Consider the following 19,722-nt stretch of genomic DNA (forward strand, 5'->3'; position numbering starts at 1 on the left):
GAAAAGGGGACAGGACTGGGGTTGGTTTTGCTCCCAGACAAAATTTCCTGAGCTCCAGAGCTCTAAACCAGCTCTGGAAGGGAAAAGGGGACAGGACTGGGGTTGGTTTTGCTCCCATACGAAATTCCAAAATTCCCTGCTCTAAACCAGCCCTGGGAGGGAAAAGGGGACAGGATTGGGGTTGGTTTTGCTCCCATACAAAATTCCAAAATTCCCTGCTCTAAACCAGTCATGGGAGGGAAAAGAAGACAGGATTAGGGTTGGTTTTGCTCCCATACAAAATTTCCTGAGCTCCAGAGCTGTAAACCAGCTCTGGAAGGGAAAAGGAGATGGGACTTGGGTTCGTTTTGCTCCCATACAAAATTCCAAAATTCCCTGCTCTAAACCAGCCCTGGGAGGGAAAAGGGGATGGGGTTTGGGTTGGTTTTGCTCCCAAAGTTTCCTGAGCTCCAGAGCTCTAAACCAGCCCTGGGAGGGAAAAGGGGACGGGATTGGGGTTGGTTTTGCTCCCAGACAAAATTCCAAAATTTCCTGCTCTAAACCAGCTCTGGAAGGGAAAAGGAGATGGGACTGGGGTTGGTTTTGCTCTCAGACAGACCCTAAAAATGTCACTGTGGCCTGTTGGAGCTATCAGAAGATGGATTCCCTCCAGCAATGAAATGTTGCCTCATTTTTCGCTGCTTTGCTCATTTTTTTGTCCTCCTTGGCAAACACAGGCCAAAAAAAAATGATGACAAAAGGGTTGGATGCACTAAACAGAATCCCAGGTTGGAGCAGGATTTCTTTTCGTGTCTGAGTCAGCATCTCTGGGGGAGAGGGATGAGATGGGAGAGCTTTGTCCAGAGCCTGAGGTGGCACATTGGACTCAGGAATGTTTTCCCAAATTTCCATTTACACCTTGCTTTTCACTGCTGTAAAAAAAAAACAACAAGGAGCCAGCCCAGTCAGTCAGGGGGGAAGAAATGCCCAGCTTGGAAGGGGGAAATCTAGGACTTGGAAATCCTGGAGTGGAAAATTCTGAGATCTCAAGTGCTGGAGTGGGAAATACAGGGATCTTGAGCCTGGAGTGGGAAATACAGGGATTTTAAATGCTGGAGTGGGAAATACAGGGGTTTTAAATGCTGGAATGGGAAATACAGGGATTTTAAATGCTGGAGTGGGAAATACAGGGATTTTTAAATGCTGGAGTGGGAAATACAGGGATCTCTAGTGCTGGAGTGGGAAATACAGGGATCTCTAGTGCTGGAGTGGGAAATACAGGGATTTTAAATGCTGGAGTGGGAAATACAAGGATTTTTAAATGCTGGAGTGGGAAATGCAGGGATTTTTTATGCTGGAGTGGGAAATACAGGGGTTTTAAATGCTGGAGTGGGAAATACAGGGATCTTGAGCCTGGAGTGGGAAATACAGGGATTTTTAAATGCTGGAGTGGGAAATACAGGGATTTTTAAATGCTGGAGTGGGAAATACAGGGATCTCTAGTGCTGGAGTGGGAAATACAGGGGTTTTTAAATGCTGGAGTGGGAAATGCAGGGATCTCAAGTGCTGGAGTGAGAAATACAGGGATCTTGAGCCTGGAGTGGGAAATACAGGGATTTTTAAATGCTGGAGTGGGAAATACAGGGATTTTTAAATGCTGGAGTGGGAAATACAGGGATCTCTAGTGCTGGAGTGGGAAATACAGGGGTTTTTAAATGCTGGAGTGGGAAATGCAGGGATCTCAAGTGCTGGAGTGAGAAATACAGGGATCTTGAGCCTGGAGTGGGAAATACAGGGATTTTTAATGCTGGAGTGGGAAATACAGGGATCTCTAGTGCTGGAGTGGGAAATACAGGGATTTTTAATGCTGGAGTGGGAAATACAGGGGTTTTAAATGCTGGAGTGGGAAATACAGGGGTTTTAAATGCTGGAGTGGGAAATACAGGGATCTCTAGTGCTGGAGTGGGAAATACAGGGATTTTTAATGCTGGAGTGGGAAATACAGGGATTTTAAAATGCTGGAGTGGGAAATACAGGGATTTTTAAATGCTGGAGTGGGAAATACAGGGATCTCAAGTGCTGGAGTGGGAAATACAGGGATTTTTAATGCTGGAGTGGGAAATACAGGGATTTTTAATGCTGGAATGGGAAATACAGGGATCTTAAGCCTGGAGTGGGAAATACAGGGATTTTTAATGCTGGAATGGGAAATACAGGGATCTTAAGCCTGGAGTGGGAAATACAGGGATTTTTAATGCTGCAGTGGGAAATACAGGGATCTCTAGTGCTGGAGTGGGAAATACTCAAGTGCTGGAGTAGGAGATTTCAGGATCTCAAGTTCTGGAGTGAGAATACAGGGATCTTGAGTCCTGGAATGTGTAATACAGGGATTTTAAATGCTGGAGTGAGAATACAGGGATCTTGAGTCCTGGAGTGGGAAATGCAGGGATCTCTAGTGCTGGAGTGGGAAATACAGGGATTTTAAATGCTGGAGTGGGAAATACTCAAGTGCTGGAGTAGGAGATTTCAGGATCTCAAGTGCTGGAGTGGGATCTTGAGTCCTGGAATGTGTAATACAGGGATTTTGAGTCCTGGAGTGGGAAATACAGGGATCTCGAGTTCTGGAGTCATGGATAGCCCACTCCTGCTGTGCTCAGAGCTCTTCTGGAAGCAGCTGGAACAACTTCTTTTGATTTGTTAAGCTGCATGAATAATTGCAAAAATAACAGGCGAATCCCAAAGTATCTGCCAGCATTCCCAAGCTTCCCATTTTTAAAAGGTTTTTGGTGGGTTTTTTTTGCATCATTGTGACTTTTCTCCTTCTCAGCCTCAGTGGGCTCTTTTCTTTCTCTGCCTGATGCTCTGATACCATCAATCCCAGCTAGGCATTCCCAGATCCATCTCCAGGGCTTTGGAACATTAAAATCCACCCTGTGCCTTGGAAAATCCATGAGGTGGAGGTGCCTGGAAGGTGCAGGAAGGATTACAGGCAAGGATTGCTCCCTGTCACCCTGCTCAGTGCTCTCCCCTCAGCCTCTGGCAGCTGCCAGGGACAGGCTGGATGTGTTGGGATTTGGGAACAGAGCTCCTGCCTGCCTGGAGGAGTGGGAAGGAAAGGGAAATCCCAAAGCTGTTGGATCAGGAGAGGAAAACCCAAATATTCTTGATGGGAACGTGGCTGCTTTAGGGGTTCTGTTGTGTTCCCTGCTGCAGGGGGATCCTCAGGAGGAGGATGGAGTGGAATCCTCAGGATCCTGGACAGGATTCCCTGGTTTTTTGGCCTTTGAAGAAGCAGTTTGCTCTCTCTAAACCTGATTCTTGCACAGAATGAGTTTGGGAATTGCTGCTCCCTCCCAGGAATCCCTAAGGCTGGAAAAGACCTCCAAGATTGAGTCCTTTGACTCCTCTGTTTGCCTTGGGGCTTTTCCAGGTTTCCCACCTGGCTGACATTCCCTGAGATGGCCCAGCAGCAGGAGCAGGGATGTTCAGTGATGAGGAAGAGGTGGAACTTGGGAATGCTGATCCTGGGAAGCACCAGGCAGATGTTCAACATCTGGAATGGCCCAGGACTCAAGAGGGCTGAGCTGTGGAGCAGCTTCCTCACAAAAACACCAAACTCAGCCCCTGGGGCAGCACCCCTGGGTGTGAACTCCTTCCAAGGACTGGCTGTGGCCTCCAGCTGGTCTAAATCCAAGGAAAAGGGACAGGGCTGTCCCTTTTGAAAACCATGTGTGGGCTTTAGCACATTGCTGACGCCAGGTGGAGAAGGAAAATGTCCCTTTCTGCCACTTTAATGTGCAGCAGAGCTGATCCTCACCTAACTGTGGGTCTCAAACCTATCCAGGGCTTCCTACAGGATGGAAAAATCCCACAATCACAGATGGAAAACTCCCTCTCCCACTTTCCCAGCTGCCAGTGCAAATTTCCTCCTGTTTCCCATCTTTTCCCAGGTGCTTTTCCAGCACAGTTTGAAGTGTTGGTTCCCTGGCCTTTGGGTTAATCCCTTTAAAAGGCTTTTATTAAAAACACTTGGAGATCTTCAGCACCCAGAGCTGCTTCCAAGCAGATTTAAGGCTTCGATTACATTTTCCTGGTGAAGAAAATGAGGCAGGGTAAGGGAAGCAGGGGAACAAAGTTCCCTCTGACAGCCCTGGGTAAACACAATTTCTCCATCAAGGCAAAAGCTGGAAACATTTCCTAAATTGCACCAGGGAGAAACGAGTTGCAGGGTTTGGAAAGCAGCCTGGGGAGGCCTGGAATGCCCTGAGGCTCCGATACCTTCCTGACAGCACGTAGTCAAAAACTCTGCAAGATTTTAGGAGAAGCTGCCAAGCTCAGGGGAAACTGCCAAGCTCAGGAGAAACTTCGTGCTGCAAATGGATTTCTCAGGCTCCACTGGAGAGGTTTCAAATCCCCTCTTACATCAGACCCTTGGAATACCTGAAATTACCTCAGATGTAACAAATTTAGGTATCACAGGGGTTATTTTTAATTCTTGAGGGCTACAAGAGCTTTCAAAACTGGAGCCCAGCCTATGAACTCCGTGTGAGTAGCACTTTTGGATAAATCCTGTTTTCCAGGGGTTGAGGGATGTTCCAGCTCAGATTTTGGTGAAGTGAATTCTTGTAGCTGAGGGGGAGAGGGGGAACCAGTGATTTGCAAAACTGGGTGGTAAATGTAGACAAATAAAAGACAGAAAGGTGGGGGGGAATAAGGAAAAGGAAGGGGAAAGCCTTAAATGAGTTGTCCAAGGTAGTGTGGGCAGAGCTGAGGATGAGGAGGAGATGCCAACCCCATTCCTTGCCCCACTCCCTGACCCATTTCCTCTTTCTTTGCCCTTCCCTGGGCTCTGTTTGTTGTATCAGCACCGGTGGAAGCATCTGGAGAATGGCTGAGCCATGGAATCTGCAGGACCCAGCAGGTCCTGCTCTGATCTCCTGCGAGCCCTGACCAGAGGCCCGTGGCCCTTTAAAGCTCCGGGCAATTTTTCTTTTCCGAGTGGCTGAATCCGAGGATTCCTCACTTCTGATGTAACCCTGAGCTGGACCACGTGGGTTTGCACATATTTGACAAGGAAAGGGCTCCTGGAAGGGAATTTATCCATTTTTCAGAAGCTCTTTTGTAACCGCTTGCCACAGAGGACCTTTTCCAGCCAGAATTTGCCTCTGTGGCTCTGCAGGGCTGCTTTGTGCCCTCGTGGGTATTTTCCAGCCAGGATTTTCCCCCTCCAGCCAGGATTTGCCCTCAGGGATCTTTTCCAGCCTGGATTTGCCCCTTTCAGCCAGGACTTGCCCCTGGAGTCCAGCAGGGCTGGTTTGTGCCCTCAGGGATATTTTCCAGCCAGGATTTGCTCCTGGGGTCCTGCAGGGCTGATTTTTGCCTTCAGGGATATTTTCCAGCCAGGATTTGCTCCTGGGGTCCTGCAGGGCTGCTTTGTGCCCTCACAAGTCTTTCCAGCCAAGATTTGCCCCTGAGGCCCTGCAGGTCTGATTTTTGCCCTCAGGGATCTTTTCCAGCCAGGATTTGCCCCTGGGGTTCTGCAGATCTGGTTTTTGCCCTCAGGGATATTTTCCAGCCAGGATTTGCCCCTGAAATCCTGCAGGGCTGGTTTGTGCCCTCAGGGATATTTTGCAGCATGGAGTTGCTCCTGAGGCCCTGCAGATCTGGTTTTTGCCCTCAAGGATCTTCTCCAGACAGGATTTGCCTCTGTGGCTCTTCAGGTCTGGTTTGTGCCCTCAGGGATCTTTCCCAGCCTGAATTTGCCCCTTCCAGACAGGATTTGCTCCTGAGGCCCTGCAGGTCTGGTTTTTGCCCTCAAGGATCTTCTCCAGACAGGATTCGCCTCTAGGGTTCTGCAGGTCTGGTTTTTGCCCTCAGGGATTTTTCCCAGCCAGGATTTGCCCCCTCCAGCCAGGATTTGCCCCTGCAGGGCTGGTTTATACTTTCAGGGAACTTTTCCATCCAGGATTTGCCTCTGGGGCCCTGCAGGGCTGATTTTTGCCCTCAGGGATATTTCCCAGACAGCACTTGCCCATGGAGACCTGCAGGGCTGCTTTGTGCCCTCACAGGTATTTTCCAGCCAGGATTTCCTTCTGTGGCTCTGCAGGGCTGGTTTTGCCCTCAGGGAACTTTTCCATCCAGGATTTGCCCCTGGGGCGCTGCAGGGCTGCTTTGTGCCCTCAGGAATCTTTCCCAGCCTGAATTTGCCCTTTCCAGACTGGATTTGCCCCTGGGGCCCTGCAGGGCTGATTTTTCCCTTCAGAGATATTTTCCAGCATGGAGTTGCTCCTGGGGCCCTGCAGGTCTGGTTTTTGCTCTCAAGGATCTTCTCCAGACAGGATTCGCCTCTAGGGTTCTGCAGGTCTGGTTTTTGCCCTTGGGGATTTTCCCAGCCAGGATTTGCCCCCTCCAGCCAGGATTTGCCCCTGCAGGTCTGGTTTATACCTTCAGGGAACTTTTCCATCCAGGATTTGCCTCTGGGGCCCTGCAGCTCTGATTTTTGCCTTCAGGGAACTTTTCCAGCCAGGATTTGCTCCTGGAGTCCTGCAGGGCTGGCTTGGGCCCTCACAGGTGTTTTCTGGCCAGGATTTGCCTCTGTGGCTCTGCAGATCTGGTTTTTTGCCCTCAAGGATCTTTTCCTGTGAAGATTTGCCCCCTCCAGCCAGGATTTGCCCCTGCAGGTCAGGTTTGTGCCTTCGGGGATATTTTCCAGCCAGGATTTGCCCCTGAGGCCCTGCAGGGCTGCTTTGTGCCCTCAGGGATCTTTCCCAGCCTGAATTTGCCCCTTCCATCCAGGATTTGCCCCTGAGGCCCTGCAGGTCTGATTTTTCCCTTCAGAGATATTTTCCAGCATGGAGTTGCTCCTGGGGCCCTGCAGGTCTGGTTTTTGCTCTCAAGGATCTTCTCCAGACAGGATTTGCCTCTAGGGTTCTGCACGTCTGGTTTTTGCCCTCGGGGATTTTTCCCAGCCAGGATTTGCCCCCTCCAGCCAGGATTTGCCCCTGCAGGTCTGGTTTATACTTTCAGGGAACTTTTCCATCCAGGATTTGCCTCTGGGGCCCTGCAGCTCTGATTTTTGCCTTCAGGGAACTTTTCCAGCCAGGATTTGCTCCTGGAGTCCTGCAGGGCTGGCTTGGGCCCTCACAGGTATTTTCCGGCCAGGATTTGCCCCTGAGGCCCTTCAGGTCTGATTTTTGCCCTCAAGGATCTTTTCCTGTGAAGATTTGCCCCCTCCAGCCAGGATTTGCCCCTGCAGGTCTGGTTTGTGCCCTCAGGGATCTTTTTCAGACTGGATTTGCCCCTGAAGTCCTGCAGGGCTGGTTTGTGCTCTCAGAGATCTTTCCCAGCCTAGATTTGCCCCTGGGGCTCTGCAGGTCTGGTTTCTGCCCTCAGAGATCTTTCCCAGCCCAGATTTGCCCCTGGGGCTCTGCAGGTCTGGTTTTTGCCCTCAGAGATCTTTCCCAGCCTGGATTTGCCCCCGCAGTCTTGCAGGGCTGCTCTGTGTCCTCACAGGTAGGTGCCATATGTGAAATCCATTCGCCTTCCATGACTCACTGGCTGTCCCAGGCTGTGGAGGAGGAGCCAGAGAAACGCTGCTGTCAGCACATTGGAATCCCAGATTCCACATGCAATCATGGCTTTGGATGAAAACCCCAAAGTCCTTCCCCTGCCAGGGCTCCCACCTCCCTGCACCCAGAATGATTCTGTGAGTACGGCTGGCCCTAACAAAGCTGAGCTTGGTTAATGTCCACAGGAACAGGGGCTTAATTAAGGTGAAAACAGCACTTGGAATCGAAGTGACAAAGCAGATTTGTTATAAGGCTACTTACAAAATAAATTAGAGTTTTTTATGTTTTTTTTTTTTTTATGAGAAAAAGAATCTTCTTCCAGAGGATGGATTTACACAAGGTGGAAAGGTTTGTTTCATAAAACCCCAGAAAGGTTTGGGTTGGAAGGGAGCTTAAAAATCAGCTCATTCCATCCCTGCAATTAGCAGGGACACCTTCCACCATCCCAGGTTGCTCCAACCTGGCCTTGGACACTTCCAGGGATGGGGCAGCCACAGCTTCTCTGGGAATTCCATCCCAGCCCCTCACAGGGAAGAATTTATTCCAAATATTCATCTACCCCTGCCCTCTGGAAGTCCGAATCTCTGTTTTCCTGTCACTCCTCTGCCTCCCTGCCCTGTCCCTTCCTCAACATCTCATCCTTCTGCCCTACCTGACCACAGCAGGTCTGGGCCCCCACCTGGAATTTCCAAAACCCATTTCCCTACAATCCAGCATCACTCTCATTTATTTTCCACCCACAGAACTTGACCACGATTGGGTTGTGATCTCACCTGGAAGCTCACAGCCCATTTCCCTCCAATCTGTCACTGACATATTTTATGAAAATCCTTTTGCTAGGATTTTTCTCCTGAGAAGCTGAGAGGCCTCAGAAATGGAATGTAAACAATAATTATCTGATTGCTTGGAATGTGATCTGGAGGTTGCTTACCAACAGGTGCATCTTTGATTGGTTGCATGTGAATTGTTTTTAACTAATGGCCAATGACAGCCAGCTGTGTCAGACTCTCTAGTCAGTCACAAGATTTTACTATTCATTCCTTTCTAGCCTTCTGATGTCTCCTTGCTCTTTCTTTAGTATACTTTGAGTATATAATTTTCTTTTAATATAATATATATCATAAAATAATAAATCAACCTTCTGAAACTTTACTGGAATAATTACCAATATTGCCAGACAGGATGTACCTTGGCTTGTCTGGCCCTTGCTGCTGAACCAAACAGCAGCACTGTGGTGTTTCACCCCACAGACACTTTGGGCTGCCTGGGTGTGTGGTGTTTCACCCCACAGACACTTTGGGCTGCCTGGGTGTGTGGTGTTTCACCCCACAGACACTTTTGCCTGCCTGGGTGTGTGGTGTTTCACCCCACAGACACTTTGGGCTGCCTGGGTGTGTGGTGTTTCACCCACAGACACTTTGGGCTGCCTGGGTGTGTGGTGTTTCACCCCACAGACACTTTTGCCTGCCTGGGTGCTGCAGCTGGGCCCTGCAGACAAGTCCAGGCCTGCAGGAGCTCTGGTGCTGCTGGGATGGAGCTTCCCCCCATACCAGGGGCTGCCCCTCAGGTTTCCCTCTGTGGAGAAGCTTTCAGGCCATGGTGAAGGAAAGGAGTCGGTTCTGAGGGAGGGTTTGGATCCAGAGCTTTATTCTGGCCCTCAGGCCTCTGAATGCAGCACCAGCTCCCACAGAACTCCCTGAGCCCGTGGCTGCTGCTCCTTTGAACCCCGGGGAGAGGGGCAGGGAAGGGGCAGGGAGGCACCAAGCAGGGACAGGAGGGGAGGGACAAAGGGACAAAGGACACCTGGATGGCCCAGGGCCCCCCAGGGGTAGAGGGCATCCTTTGGATCTGCCCAATCACTCGAGGCCCTTCTGGAATGCCAGGACTGACAGACAGTGCTGGGAGGGGCAGGAGAGGGGACTGACACACCTGGGGGGGAATTATCAGGGAGGGATCCGAGGTTCTGGGGTAAACCTTGAAATCAGGACGCAACAAAACATGGAGTGAAGATTCTCATCTCTTCCCTTGTGCTGGGCACCCTCAAACACCACCACACCAATCCAGCATCATTCCCGTGTATTTTCCACCCACAGAACATGAACATCCAGGTGGAGGACATCCGGATCCGCGCCATCCTGGCCACCTACCGCAAGCGGGTCCCTGTCACCGAGGGCTACGTGGAGGTGAAGGACGAGGGCACCTGGAAGCAGATCTGTGACAGGCACTGGACCATGAAGAATTCCCGGGTGGTCTGCGGGATGTTCGGCTTCCCCAGCGAGAGGAAATACAACACCAACGTCTACAAGTAAGGGCAGGGCTGGGCTGGGTGGAGCCACAGCCATTCCTTGGAGCACTCGGGGCCTTGTTCCCCAGGCAGATTGGCAGGTGGCACCCGGGACCCTGTTGGAGGAGCAGCTCCGACTGCTTCGTTCCTCCAGATGGGATTTTTCATTTGTGTGAATGTTTGGAATGTCCACCGTTTCCTGGTGCAGGCAGGGGAGGCCTTTGATCCTCATCCATGGGATGCAGACCTTGATGAGTATCAGTGTTTAACAGGGCCTGGAATGGGAGATGGGACACTTGGCCCAAAAGATATTTGTATTTTGTAATACCAGCTTGAGGATGGGCTCTGTGTGGTGGGCAGGGCAGGGAGCAAACTGCTCCCACTGGGCCAGTAAATCCATCAGCTGTGAGAAAATCATGGAATGGTTTGGGTTGGAGGGGATTTACAACCCCAGTCCCATCCCTGCCATGGCAGGGACACCTTCCACGAGACCAGTTTGCTCCAAGCTGGCCTTGGACACTTCCAGGGATCCAGAGGCAGCCACAGCTCCTCTGGGAATTCCATCCCAGCCCCTCCCCACCCTCCCAGGCAGGAATTCCTTCTCCATATCCCAGCTCACCCTGCCCTCTGTCACTTTGAAGCCATTCCCTGTGTCCTGTCATTCCATAATGTAAAGTCTCCAACTGCTCACCCCATTCCTGTGCAGAGAAATCCAGAGGTGGGATCAGTTCTGGATGTGCTGGAAGCTCCAAAAAAGTCACCTTGGAATAAAATGAGCCTTTTTGTGCTTCCTTGTGCCCAGGTTCCTCCTTCCCACCCCGAGTGCAATTCCTGTCTGTGCATCCCAGAAGGTGCTGGGAAAAGGGTTCACTGTGATCTCAGTGCTGCTTTTCCCCCCTACATTTGCAGATTCCTTTAAAATGAAGGAAGAAAGCAGTGATTTATAGGGAGAACATTGTGTTTTCAAGAGCTGCAAGTGGAAAGGTTTAGGCTGTGTTTCCTGTTCCTTGGGAGCCAGGAGCTCTGGACTTTTTTGTTGTCATTGCTTCTGTTTGCTTTTTGTCACCAAGCCCTCATCCCAGACTGGGATCTTCCCACACTGTTCCCTAGGAAAAACACCCTCAAGCAGATGTAAAAGAGTTTAAATGAAATTCTGTCTGGTTCCTTTGCTGCTCCCTGACCTGGGGAGTGGGGAAGCAGCGGCTGCTCCAGGGGAGGGCTGAAGGCCCCAGGCAGGAGCCGTGGTTTTCCTGCCTGCTCCTTCTGGCCTGTGCAATTGCTATTCCTGAACATTCCCTCGGGATCAGCCTGGCCACATTTCGTTTCTTTCATTAGCAAGATCCCGATCTGCTGGAGAGGTGCTTGGCTTGGAATAGCCCAAAGGCATACAGGGAAAATCAGGAATAAAAACCCACTGGAATTCAGGGAGATGAGCAGGGAATTCGTTGCCCTGGACACCAGTTTCAGGAGGTTGTGCTTCCACCAGTGCAGCACATTTCCCTCAAACCCATCCCTGAGATTCCCATCCCCTGCAGGAGCAGGGAATAAATTACCTCCAGACAGACAAAGTAGATTTTTCCTGCTTCCAGTTGTGGCCTTTCCAAGAAAAGCATTAACTGGAGCATCTGGAGCCATCTGCCTTAAATAAAAGTGTGCTCAGGAGCTGTCCTGTCTCTGGGACACATGGGAATGGAAAGACTGACAGAAGGTTGTTCAGCAGCAACTCAGCACTGCTGAAAATCCATGGAATTGAGCTGGAATTAGGAATATGAAGTGCTCCCAAATCCCAGCCCAGGAGATCTCTGCTGCTGAAGAGCCTCAGTGCCCCAAGACCTCCCTCCCTTTCCTTGTTTTCAGCCTTGCTGGGCTCCAGCACCCACAAATATTTTGGAAAACATGCAGAGCATTATCCCAGGTTGGGAAACAAATGGGGATGGCATTTTATTGGATGGGAGAGGCTTGTAAAGCTTTGGCAGCTGCACAGTTTTGTTTGTCAGCAGAGTTTAAAAGCTGAATTCTTCCTTGGGCTGTGTTAGGGGCGGGTGCATCGTGTTCAGCTGGTGTTACTGGGAAAGCTCCCAGTTCTGGGCTGGGAATGACCTTGCATTTGTGGTCAAGGCACTGGGATGGTGACCAGTGGCACCTTCTCACCTGGGCCAGGGGATGCTTGTCCCACATGGTTTGTTTGGGAGAGGGAAAAGCTCATCCTGGAGCTAAACCCCCTCTCCCTGTGAATGTGAAGCTGCAGAAAAGCCCTTTCTCCTCATTCCTCCCTTTAATTTGAGAATCCCCTTCTCCCTGGAGCAGATCCTTCCCCACTCCTCCTCCTCCACAGCCGGGAGAAAAGCTGGGATCAGGTTTCTGCCGGCCAAGGCTGCCCCTTCCCACATCCCCCATCCCACTGCCCAGCTCTGCTCCTGCACAGTGCTGGGAGGTGAAATGATTTGCAGATGGGTCTTGCTCAAAAGAAAACAAGTGAGTTCATCGTTGTCCTGCTGCCAGGGGTTTATTCCTGACTGTAACTCAGCCCCTGGAGCTGACAGCACAATTTATGTTCGGAAATGGAACAAATCTAAAGTTGAGTCCCTGGTCTTGTTCATTCCTCACAGTGGCTTTTATATAGGAGCTGCTGTAACTCCTCCTCCCAGTTCCTGCTCTGGCTGGGAAAGTAGAATTTAATGCATTTTGCTGATGGAGAGAGGAGAAATCTGGGATCAGTGAGACAGACCTGAAGCCTTTTTGAAGTCTTTGTGACTTGACAAAGAAATGGCTCCAGGATGAAAGAGCTACTCCCAGCTGAACCAGTCTGCTCACCCCGATACAAACCCAGTCAGGGGTGCTGGGCAGCCATCACTTCAGTATTTGCAGTAGGAACCCTCCTGGGGTTTTTTCCCCTGGAAAATCCGGGATCTGAAGGGTTTTGGCAGGCCTGGCTTCCCTCCCTCCTCCCTGAGGCTGAAGGCAGCACCTTGATAACTTCAGGAGTTTCCAAAGGGTTGGAACCTCTGCTCACAGCCCCGAGGAGGAGCTCCCCAGCCTCTGCTCCGTGGGATTTGGGTGAATTCTCCTGGAGTTTGTGTGCAATGATTTGTTCTCTGCTCCCCAAGTCGTGGAATCGTGGAATCCCCTGAGTGCTCCTTAACCAACCCTTCCCATAGAGCTCCACTTGAGCTTTGTTCAAAGCTTTTCTGGGATGAAAATCCCTCTCTCCTCCCCAGTAGAAATGGTTTGAGTTCCAGCTCTCCTCCCCAGTAGAAATGGTTTGAGTTCCAGCTTGACCTGGAATTGGCCGAAATCTCCCAGCAGGAATGTTCATTCCCACCTCTGACCTGAGCAGCATCACCCTGGGCTCCCACTGATCCCAGCTGGACCCTTTTGTGTTAAAAACAAAACATCAGCAAAGCCCTGAGATTCTGGCTGTAAAGATCAGCTGAATTCTGCTTTTCTAACATAGATTCAGTCTGGGGACACGAGGTGGGGCTTTATTTCTCCCCAGCCTCCCGAGGGCTGTTAATACCATCCAGATGTTGATGCCTCATGAAATTTCCAGGATGAGGTCATTGTTTGCTATTCTAAGGCATCCCCATCCCTGCTTCCCTAAGCCAGGCTGGTTCTTGTCTGCTCTGAAGTTCATGGAGCTCTCTGGACCTGTCTGTGAAGGATGAAAATGCTCCTTCAGGTCCTCCCTTCTGTCCTGAGCATGGCTGGGAAGTGGCTGCTTTCTATTGCATCCTCCCTGGGTTTACTTTTTAAATTTTAACTCTGTTCCTGTTCTCCCATCCCTTTTTTCTCGATTCAGGGAGTCCCTGACAGCTCTGCTGTGCCAGAGGTGGGTTCTGACAGCCACCGTTCCCCACAGGTCAGGCAGGGTCCTGCTGCTGTTGCCTGGGATGGATCCCAGCCCTGCCTCATCCTTTTCCAGCATCATGGGATGCAGCTGCAGCTCCCTCTCCAGCCTGGCTGGATCCATCCCCAGCCTCAGCCCAGGCAGATCGGGTTCCAGGAAGGATTAGTGAGAGGCTGGGAGCCAGGAGAGCCTGGAGAAATGCTGAGCTGGGCAGCAGAGCCCAGCGAGCACAGGGGAGAAAAGTGTCCCCTCAAACATCCGTGACCCTGCACAATCTAAATCCTAAATGGAAAACCTGGGGAAGCCTGGACCTGCTCAGTGGAGTGCCCAAAACCCCCTCAGAAAGGCTCCTTGCCCCTCTCCAGCTGCTCCCCAGGCTCTCTCTGCTGCAGCAAAGCAGAACTGCTGCTTTTCCTCCCCAAATTCCACCCACCTTGCTGTGCCATTTATCACAGCTAATCCCTGTGGCAGAGATTCCTGGAATGAGGAGCAGCACCGGGATCACACAGAGCCACGTGGAGATCCCAGCAGGGCGTGGGCTCCTCTGAGCCTTCCCCGGTTTTCACTCCGTTTTGAGGCTGACCTGACCCATATTTCCATTCCTCTCCATTCCAGCAGCCTCCCAGTCAGGATGGAGCTGGATCCCTTCCCTTCCCAGTTTATCACACGTGCCCCTTCCTCCTCAGGAGTGCCTGGAGCAGCTCCAGGAGGTTTGAGAGTGAGGAGCCAGAGCTGCTGCCAAGCTGCTCTGCTGTGAACAAGCCAGCAGGGGAATTGCTGCTCGTGCTCTCGGAAATTGCTCTCAGGTTGTTAACACAGCCTCAGAGAGGCTTTGGATGTTTCCCAATCCCAGCTGATAGCTGCTGGGCAGCAACAGGGGAGGCTTTTTCTGGGGGCTCTCCAGCCCAGTTATCTGCACAAATCCTCTTGGTCTATTTGGAATTAGCTGATCCCTGACCCTGCCTTGGATGGGATCTGCACTCCTGGGAATGTGTCATTTGCTGCAGCTGCACCTTTGATTCCTACTCAGACTTTTTAGCTCTTGCAGGGATTTATTTCCTTTAAAGTGCTTGGACTTGATGATCTTGGAGGTCTTTGCCAAGCTTAAGTGGACACCTCAACAGAGTCATGGTGTGGATGAACAGATCAGCCTCCAAATAATCCTGTCCAATCCTCACTTCATCCTAGGGCATTTTTCCTCCCAAAATTTAGCAAAATCCCTTTTGTTTGCAGATCCCTAACTTCTCCCCTTCCCCTTAACTCCTTTCAGGATGTTTGCCAGCAGAAGGAAGCAGCACTACTGGCCTTACTCCATGGACTGCAGCGGGAACGAGGCCCACATTTCCAGCTGCAAACTGGGGAACCACCTGACGGGCGCTGGGAAGAACAGCAGCTGTGACAACGGGATGCCCGCGGTCGTCAGCTGCGTGCCCGGCCGCGCCTTCGCCCCCAGCAGCCACAGCGGCTTCCGAAAGGCCTTCAGGCAGGAGGTGAGCAGGGAGCAGCCCCAAAACGGGCTGGAAAAGCCTTAAAAACAGTCTGATCCCAGCCCCAGCCACGGGCAGGGCATTTTCTGCTGGGCTTGTTCAAACCTGGCCTTGGGCGCTTCCCACAGCTTCCCTGGGAATTCCATGCCGGGACCTCACCGCTGTTCCAGGGAAGAATTCCTTCCCAAAATCTCATCTATCCCTTCACTCTGGCAGTGGGAAACCACTCCCTGTGTCCTGTCCTGTGACCGTGTGCACAGGGGTCTGAGGATGAGGGGAAAGACAAGGATCTGACTCCATGTTTCAGAAGGCTGATTTATTATTTTATGATATATATTATATTAAAACTATGCTAAAAGAATAGAAGAAAGGATTTCATCAGAAGGCTGGCTAAGAATAGAATAACAAAGAATGATCACAAAGGTTTGTGGCTCAGACAGAGTCTGAGCCAGCTGACTGTGATTGGCCATTAATTAGAAACAACCACATGAGCCCAATCCCAGATGCACCTGTTGCATCCCACAGCAGCAGATAACCATTGTTTGCATTTTGTTCCTGAGGCCTCTCAGCTTCTCAGGAGGAACAATCCTAAGGAAAGGATTTTCCATAAAACATGTCTGTGTCCTGTCCCTCCAGGCCTTCCTGCCCAGCAGATTCCCAGAGTTCAGGGCTGTTCCTGCAGCATCTGAGAGATGTGAAAACAGAATTATGGGATGGTTTGGGTTGGCAGGGACCTCAAAGTCCATCCCATTCCACCCCTGCCATAGGCAAGGACACCTTCCATTATCCCAGGTTGCTCCAAGTCCTGTCCAGCCTGGCCTGGGACACTTCCAGGGATGGGGCAGCCACAGCTGCTCTGGGGATTCCATCCAGCCCCTCACCACCCTCACAAGGAGGAATTTCTTCCCAATATCCCATCCAGCTGCCAATTAGAGCAGGAAACCCCTGGGGGTGTAACCTTCACCACCAACTCCCACAACGCCCCCTCTGCAACTCCCAGCACCTCCCTGCACCCCCAGCTGAGCTCTCACCCTCCCAAATTCCAGGTTCTTCCCTCCATCCCCTGCCTCCAAAGGGTGGGAGAGCAGCTCCCAGGGCAGCTGGCAGAGCTGGGAGAGAGGAGTGAGGAAATCCCTGGGTCACGTTCCTGTTGAGCTGCTCTGAGCCAGCTGAACTCGTGCCCGGCTGTGCTGTTCCACAGGCTCTGGAATTCTGCTGGAATTACCCTGTGGAAATCAGCTGGCATTTCCTTTCCCTCCATGTCCTCTGCGAGGAAATGCCCTGAGGGGAGACTGGGAAAACACAGGGAGCTTGGAAAGCTGGGTTTGTTTAGTCTAGTGAGGGGGAGAGCGCTGAGCAGGGCGTAAAAATCCCAGGAGATGCAAAAATGTTGGAAAACAAGGCTGGAATTGGTCATTCCTGGTGTCAGGGGTAGGAGAGGACAGCTTGACAAGCAGCAAGCACGGGCTAGGTGGGTGCCAGGGGAAATTTTCCAGCTGCAGCCTTGGGATTCAGGGGGAATCCCGGAGGTTTCTCATTGGAGAATTTTGTGGATTTGTGAAATTGTGACCATTTGGATTTTGTGGCTGTTCTTGGGTGTTTTAGGGGGGTCTCTGGGCTCTTCCCAGGTGCCAATAATGGGAATAATTATTGGTGGTAATAATGCAACCCCTTCCTGGATCCCAGGCTCTTCCCTGCAGCAGAGCTTGCAGGATTTAGGCCCGGGAGGTGAAAGGTTTTGTAAATCATTGTTCATCTCCCGAGCCGCACGCGCTGCCAAGTAATTCCTTAAGCCTTTGTTTGGGCTTTGCATGTCCTTGGTGCGACCCCAGCCTGGAGAAAAAGCTCCAGGCATGATCCCAGTCGGAAAAGCAAAGGATTTTTGGTGTTCCCAAACCCCAAAGCTTTGCTCTCACCACCTCAGGCCAGCTCTCGGGTGCAGCAGGAATTGGCAGCTGCCTGCTTGGCACTGGAGAGAGGAGTGGGTGATTGACAGATAATAACTAAATTATATTTAGCTATATTATATATAAATTATATTTAACTAAATTATATATAACTATATTATATTATAAACCCAGAAATGAGTGGAACTGGAGCTGCCGCTCAGCTGGACATTTCTGACTGAAAATGTCAGATTTTTTATTCCACTTTTCATGTATTATTTATTTTTTCATTATTATTTCTTATCTATTGTTTGTATATTATTATTGGTCAGAACTGAGCACTCAGGTGGGTTTTATAGGGCTTGAGCTCAATGTTGGTCCTGGATTAAGCCAGGGCTGGAGGTGTGAACAGCCAATAAACCTCTTTAGGGCAGCCAGGGGTGAGAGCTGGGTACTGGTGGGCTCAGGGCCATTCCTAACCCTCCTGCAAAGCTCCCAAGGAATCCAAGAAATGGGGTTTTTTCCATTTTTTCCAGGATAGAAGAAGGTTCCTAAATCCAAGCACGTGCAGAGAACTGGGATGGGGTTTTTTATTCTCTGCCCACACGTGAGGTGTGAGAAACAAATCCATGCTCACCAAAATCTTTGCAGATAAAAATCTCCTTTCATCCAGCACTTTCAGGCATTGAATTATGTGATGGATTTTTTAAGGTGTCTCAAGTGATTCTATGATAATTTTTAGACCCAGATTTCCATAAATAACCCCTGCAAAGAATGGAAGTGACCCTGCTGTTTTGCCTTTTTCCCAACCTGGAAAGGAAGCTCGAGACAATTTTAGTAAGGGGGAATAGAAAAGAGAATCTTTATTTGAAGGCCTTCAAGGAGCAGTTATGGAAAGATGTCCACAAAACACCCCCAACAAGGGAGGTGGTGGAGTCCCCATCCCTGGGTGTGTTTAACAAAGCCTGGATGTGGCACTGGTGCCAGGGTTTGGGTGAGGTGTTGGGGCTGGGTTGGACTCGATGATCTTGAAGGTCTCTTCCAACCCAGTGATTCTGTGAATTCTGTGAATTCTGTAAATTCTGCATTTATAACAAAGGCAGAACCCAAAGGGCATCACCACTCCTGTGTCTGTGTCTTGCAGCAGCCCCTGGTGAGGCTGAAGGGAGGAGCCAACACGGGCGAAGGCCGCGTGGAGGTGCTGAAGAACGGGGAGTGGGGCACGGTGTGCGACGACAACTGGAACCTGGTGTCAGCCAGCGTGGTGTGCCGAGAGCTGGGCTTCGGCAGCGCCAAGGAGGCCATCACGGGAGCCAGGCTGGGCCAAGGTGAGCTCCAGCACGCTCCAGGGAGCTCCAGCACGCTCCAGGGAGCTCCAGCATGCTCCAGGGAGCTCCACCACGCTCCAGGGAGCTCCACCACGCTCCAAGGAGCTCCACCACAGCTCCAGGGAGCTCCAGCACGCTCCAGGGAGCTCCAGCATGCTCCAGGGAGCTCCACCACAGCTCCAGGGAGCTCCACCACAGCTCCAGGGAGCTCCACCATGCTCCAGGGAGCTCCACCACAGCTCCAGGGAGCTCCACCACAGCTCCAGGGAGCTCTACCACAGCTCCAGGGAGCTCCACCACAGCTCCAGGGAGCTCCACCACGCTCCAGGGAGCTCTACCACAGCTCCAGGGAGCTCTACCACAGCTCCAGGGAGCTCCAGCATGCTCCAGGGAGCTCCACCACAGCTCCAGAGAGCTCCACCACAGCTCCAGGGAGCTCCACCATGCTCCAGGGAGCTCCACCATGCTCTAGGGAGCTCCACCACAGCTCCAGGGAGCTCCACCACAGCTCCAGGGAGCTCCACCATGCTCCAGGGAGCTCCACCACAGCTCTGGGGAGCTCCACCACAGCTCCAGGGAGCTTCACCACAGCTCCAGGGAGCTCCAGCATGCTCCAGGGAGCTCCACCACAGCTCCAGGGAGCTCCACCACAGCTCCAGGGAGCTCCACCATGCTCCAGGGAGCTCCACCACGCTCCAGGGAGCTCCACTACGCTCCAGGGAGCTCCACCACAGCTCCAGGGAGCTCCACCATGCTCCAGGGAGCTCCACCACAGCTCCAGGGAGCTCCACCATGCTCCAGGGAGCTCCACTACGCTCCAGGGAGCTCCACCACAGCTCCAGGGAGCTCCACCACAGCTCCAGGGAGCTCCAGCATGCTCCAGGGAGCTCCACCACGCTCCAGGGAGCTCCACCACGCTCCAGGGAGCTCCACCACAGCTCCGGGGAGCTCCACTATGCTCCAGGGAGCTCCACTACGCTTCAGGGAGCCCTGGGCTCTGGAGGGTTCATCCCCAAACACCTGACACCAAATTCATCCCCAGACACCAAATTCATCCCCAAACACCTGACACCAAATTCATCCTCAAACACCAGACACCAAATTCATCCCCAAACACCAAATTCATCCACCAAACACTAGACCCCAAATTCATCCCCAAACACCAGTAAGCAAATTCATCCCCAAACACCAAATTCATCCCCAAACACCAAATTCATCCCCAAACACCAAATTCATCCCCAAACACCAAATTCATCCCCAAACACCAAATTCATCCTCAAACACCTGACACCAAATTCATCCCCAAACACCAAATTCATCCCCAAGCACCAGAAACCAAATTC

At 51.5% G+C, this 19,722-nt stretch overlaps 1 protein-coding gene across 2 annotated transcripts in view; it reads left to right on the top strand.

Moving 5' to 3' along the window:
• The window catches only part of LOXL2 (lysyl oxidase like 2), an 82,184-nt gene that overhangs the window by 32,918 nt on the left and 29,544 nt on the right, over positions 1 to 19,722 (top strand). For both annotated transcript variants that reach the window (XM_077191698.1, XM_077191699.1), the window contains 3 exons: positions 9,641 to 9,852; positions 14,949 to 15,168; positions 18,196 to 18,379. In XM_077191698.1, coding sequence (XP_077047813.1) covers positions 9,641 to 9,852; positions 14,949 to 15,168; positions 18,196 to 18,379 — 616 coding nt within the window. The remainder of the gene's footprint in view (positions 1 to 9,640; positions 9,853 to 14,948; positions 15,169 to 18,195; positions 18,380 to 19,722) is intronic.

The sequence above is a fragment of the Agelaius phoeniceus genome, chromosome 30 (assembly GCF_051311805.1).
Source record: "Agelaius phoeniceus isolate bAgePho1 chromosome 30, bAgePho1.hap1, whole genome shotgun sequence".
Lineage (NCBI taxonomy): Eukaryota > Metazoa > Chordata > Aves > Passeriformes > Icteridae > Agelaius > Agelaius phoeniceus.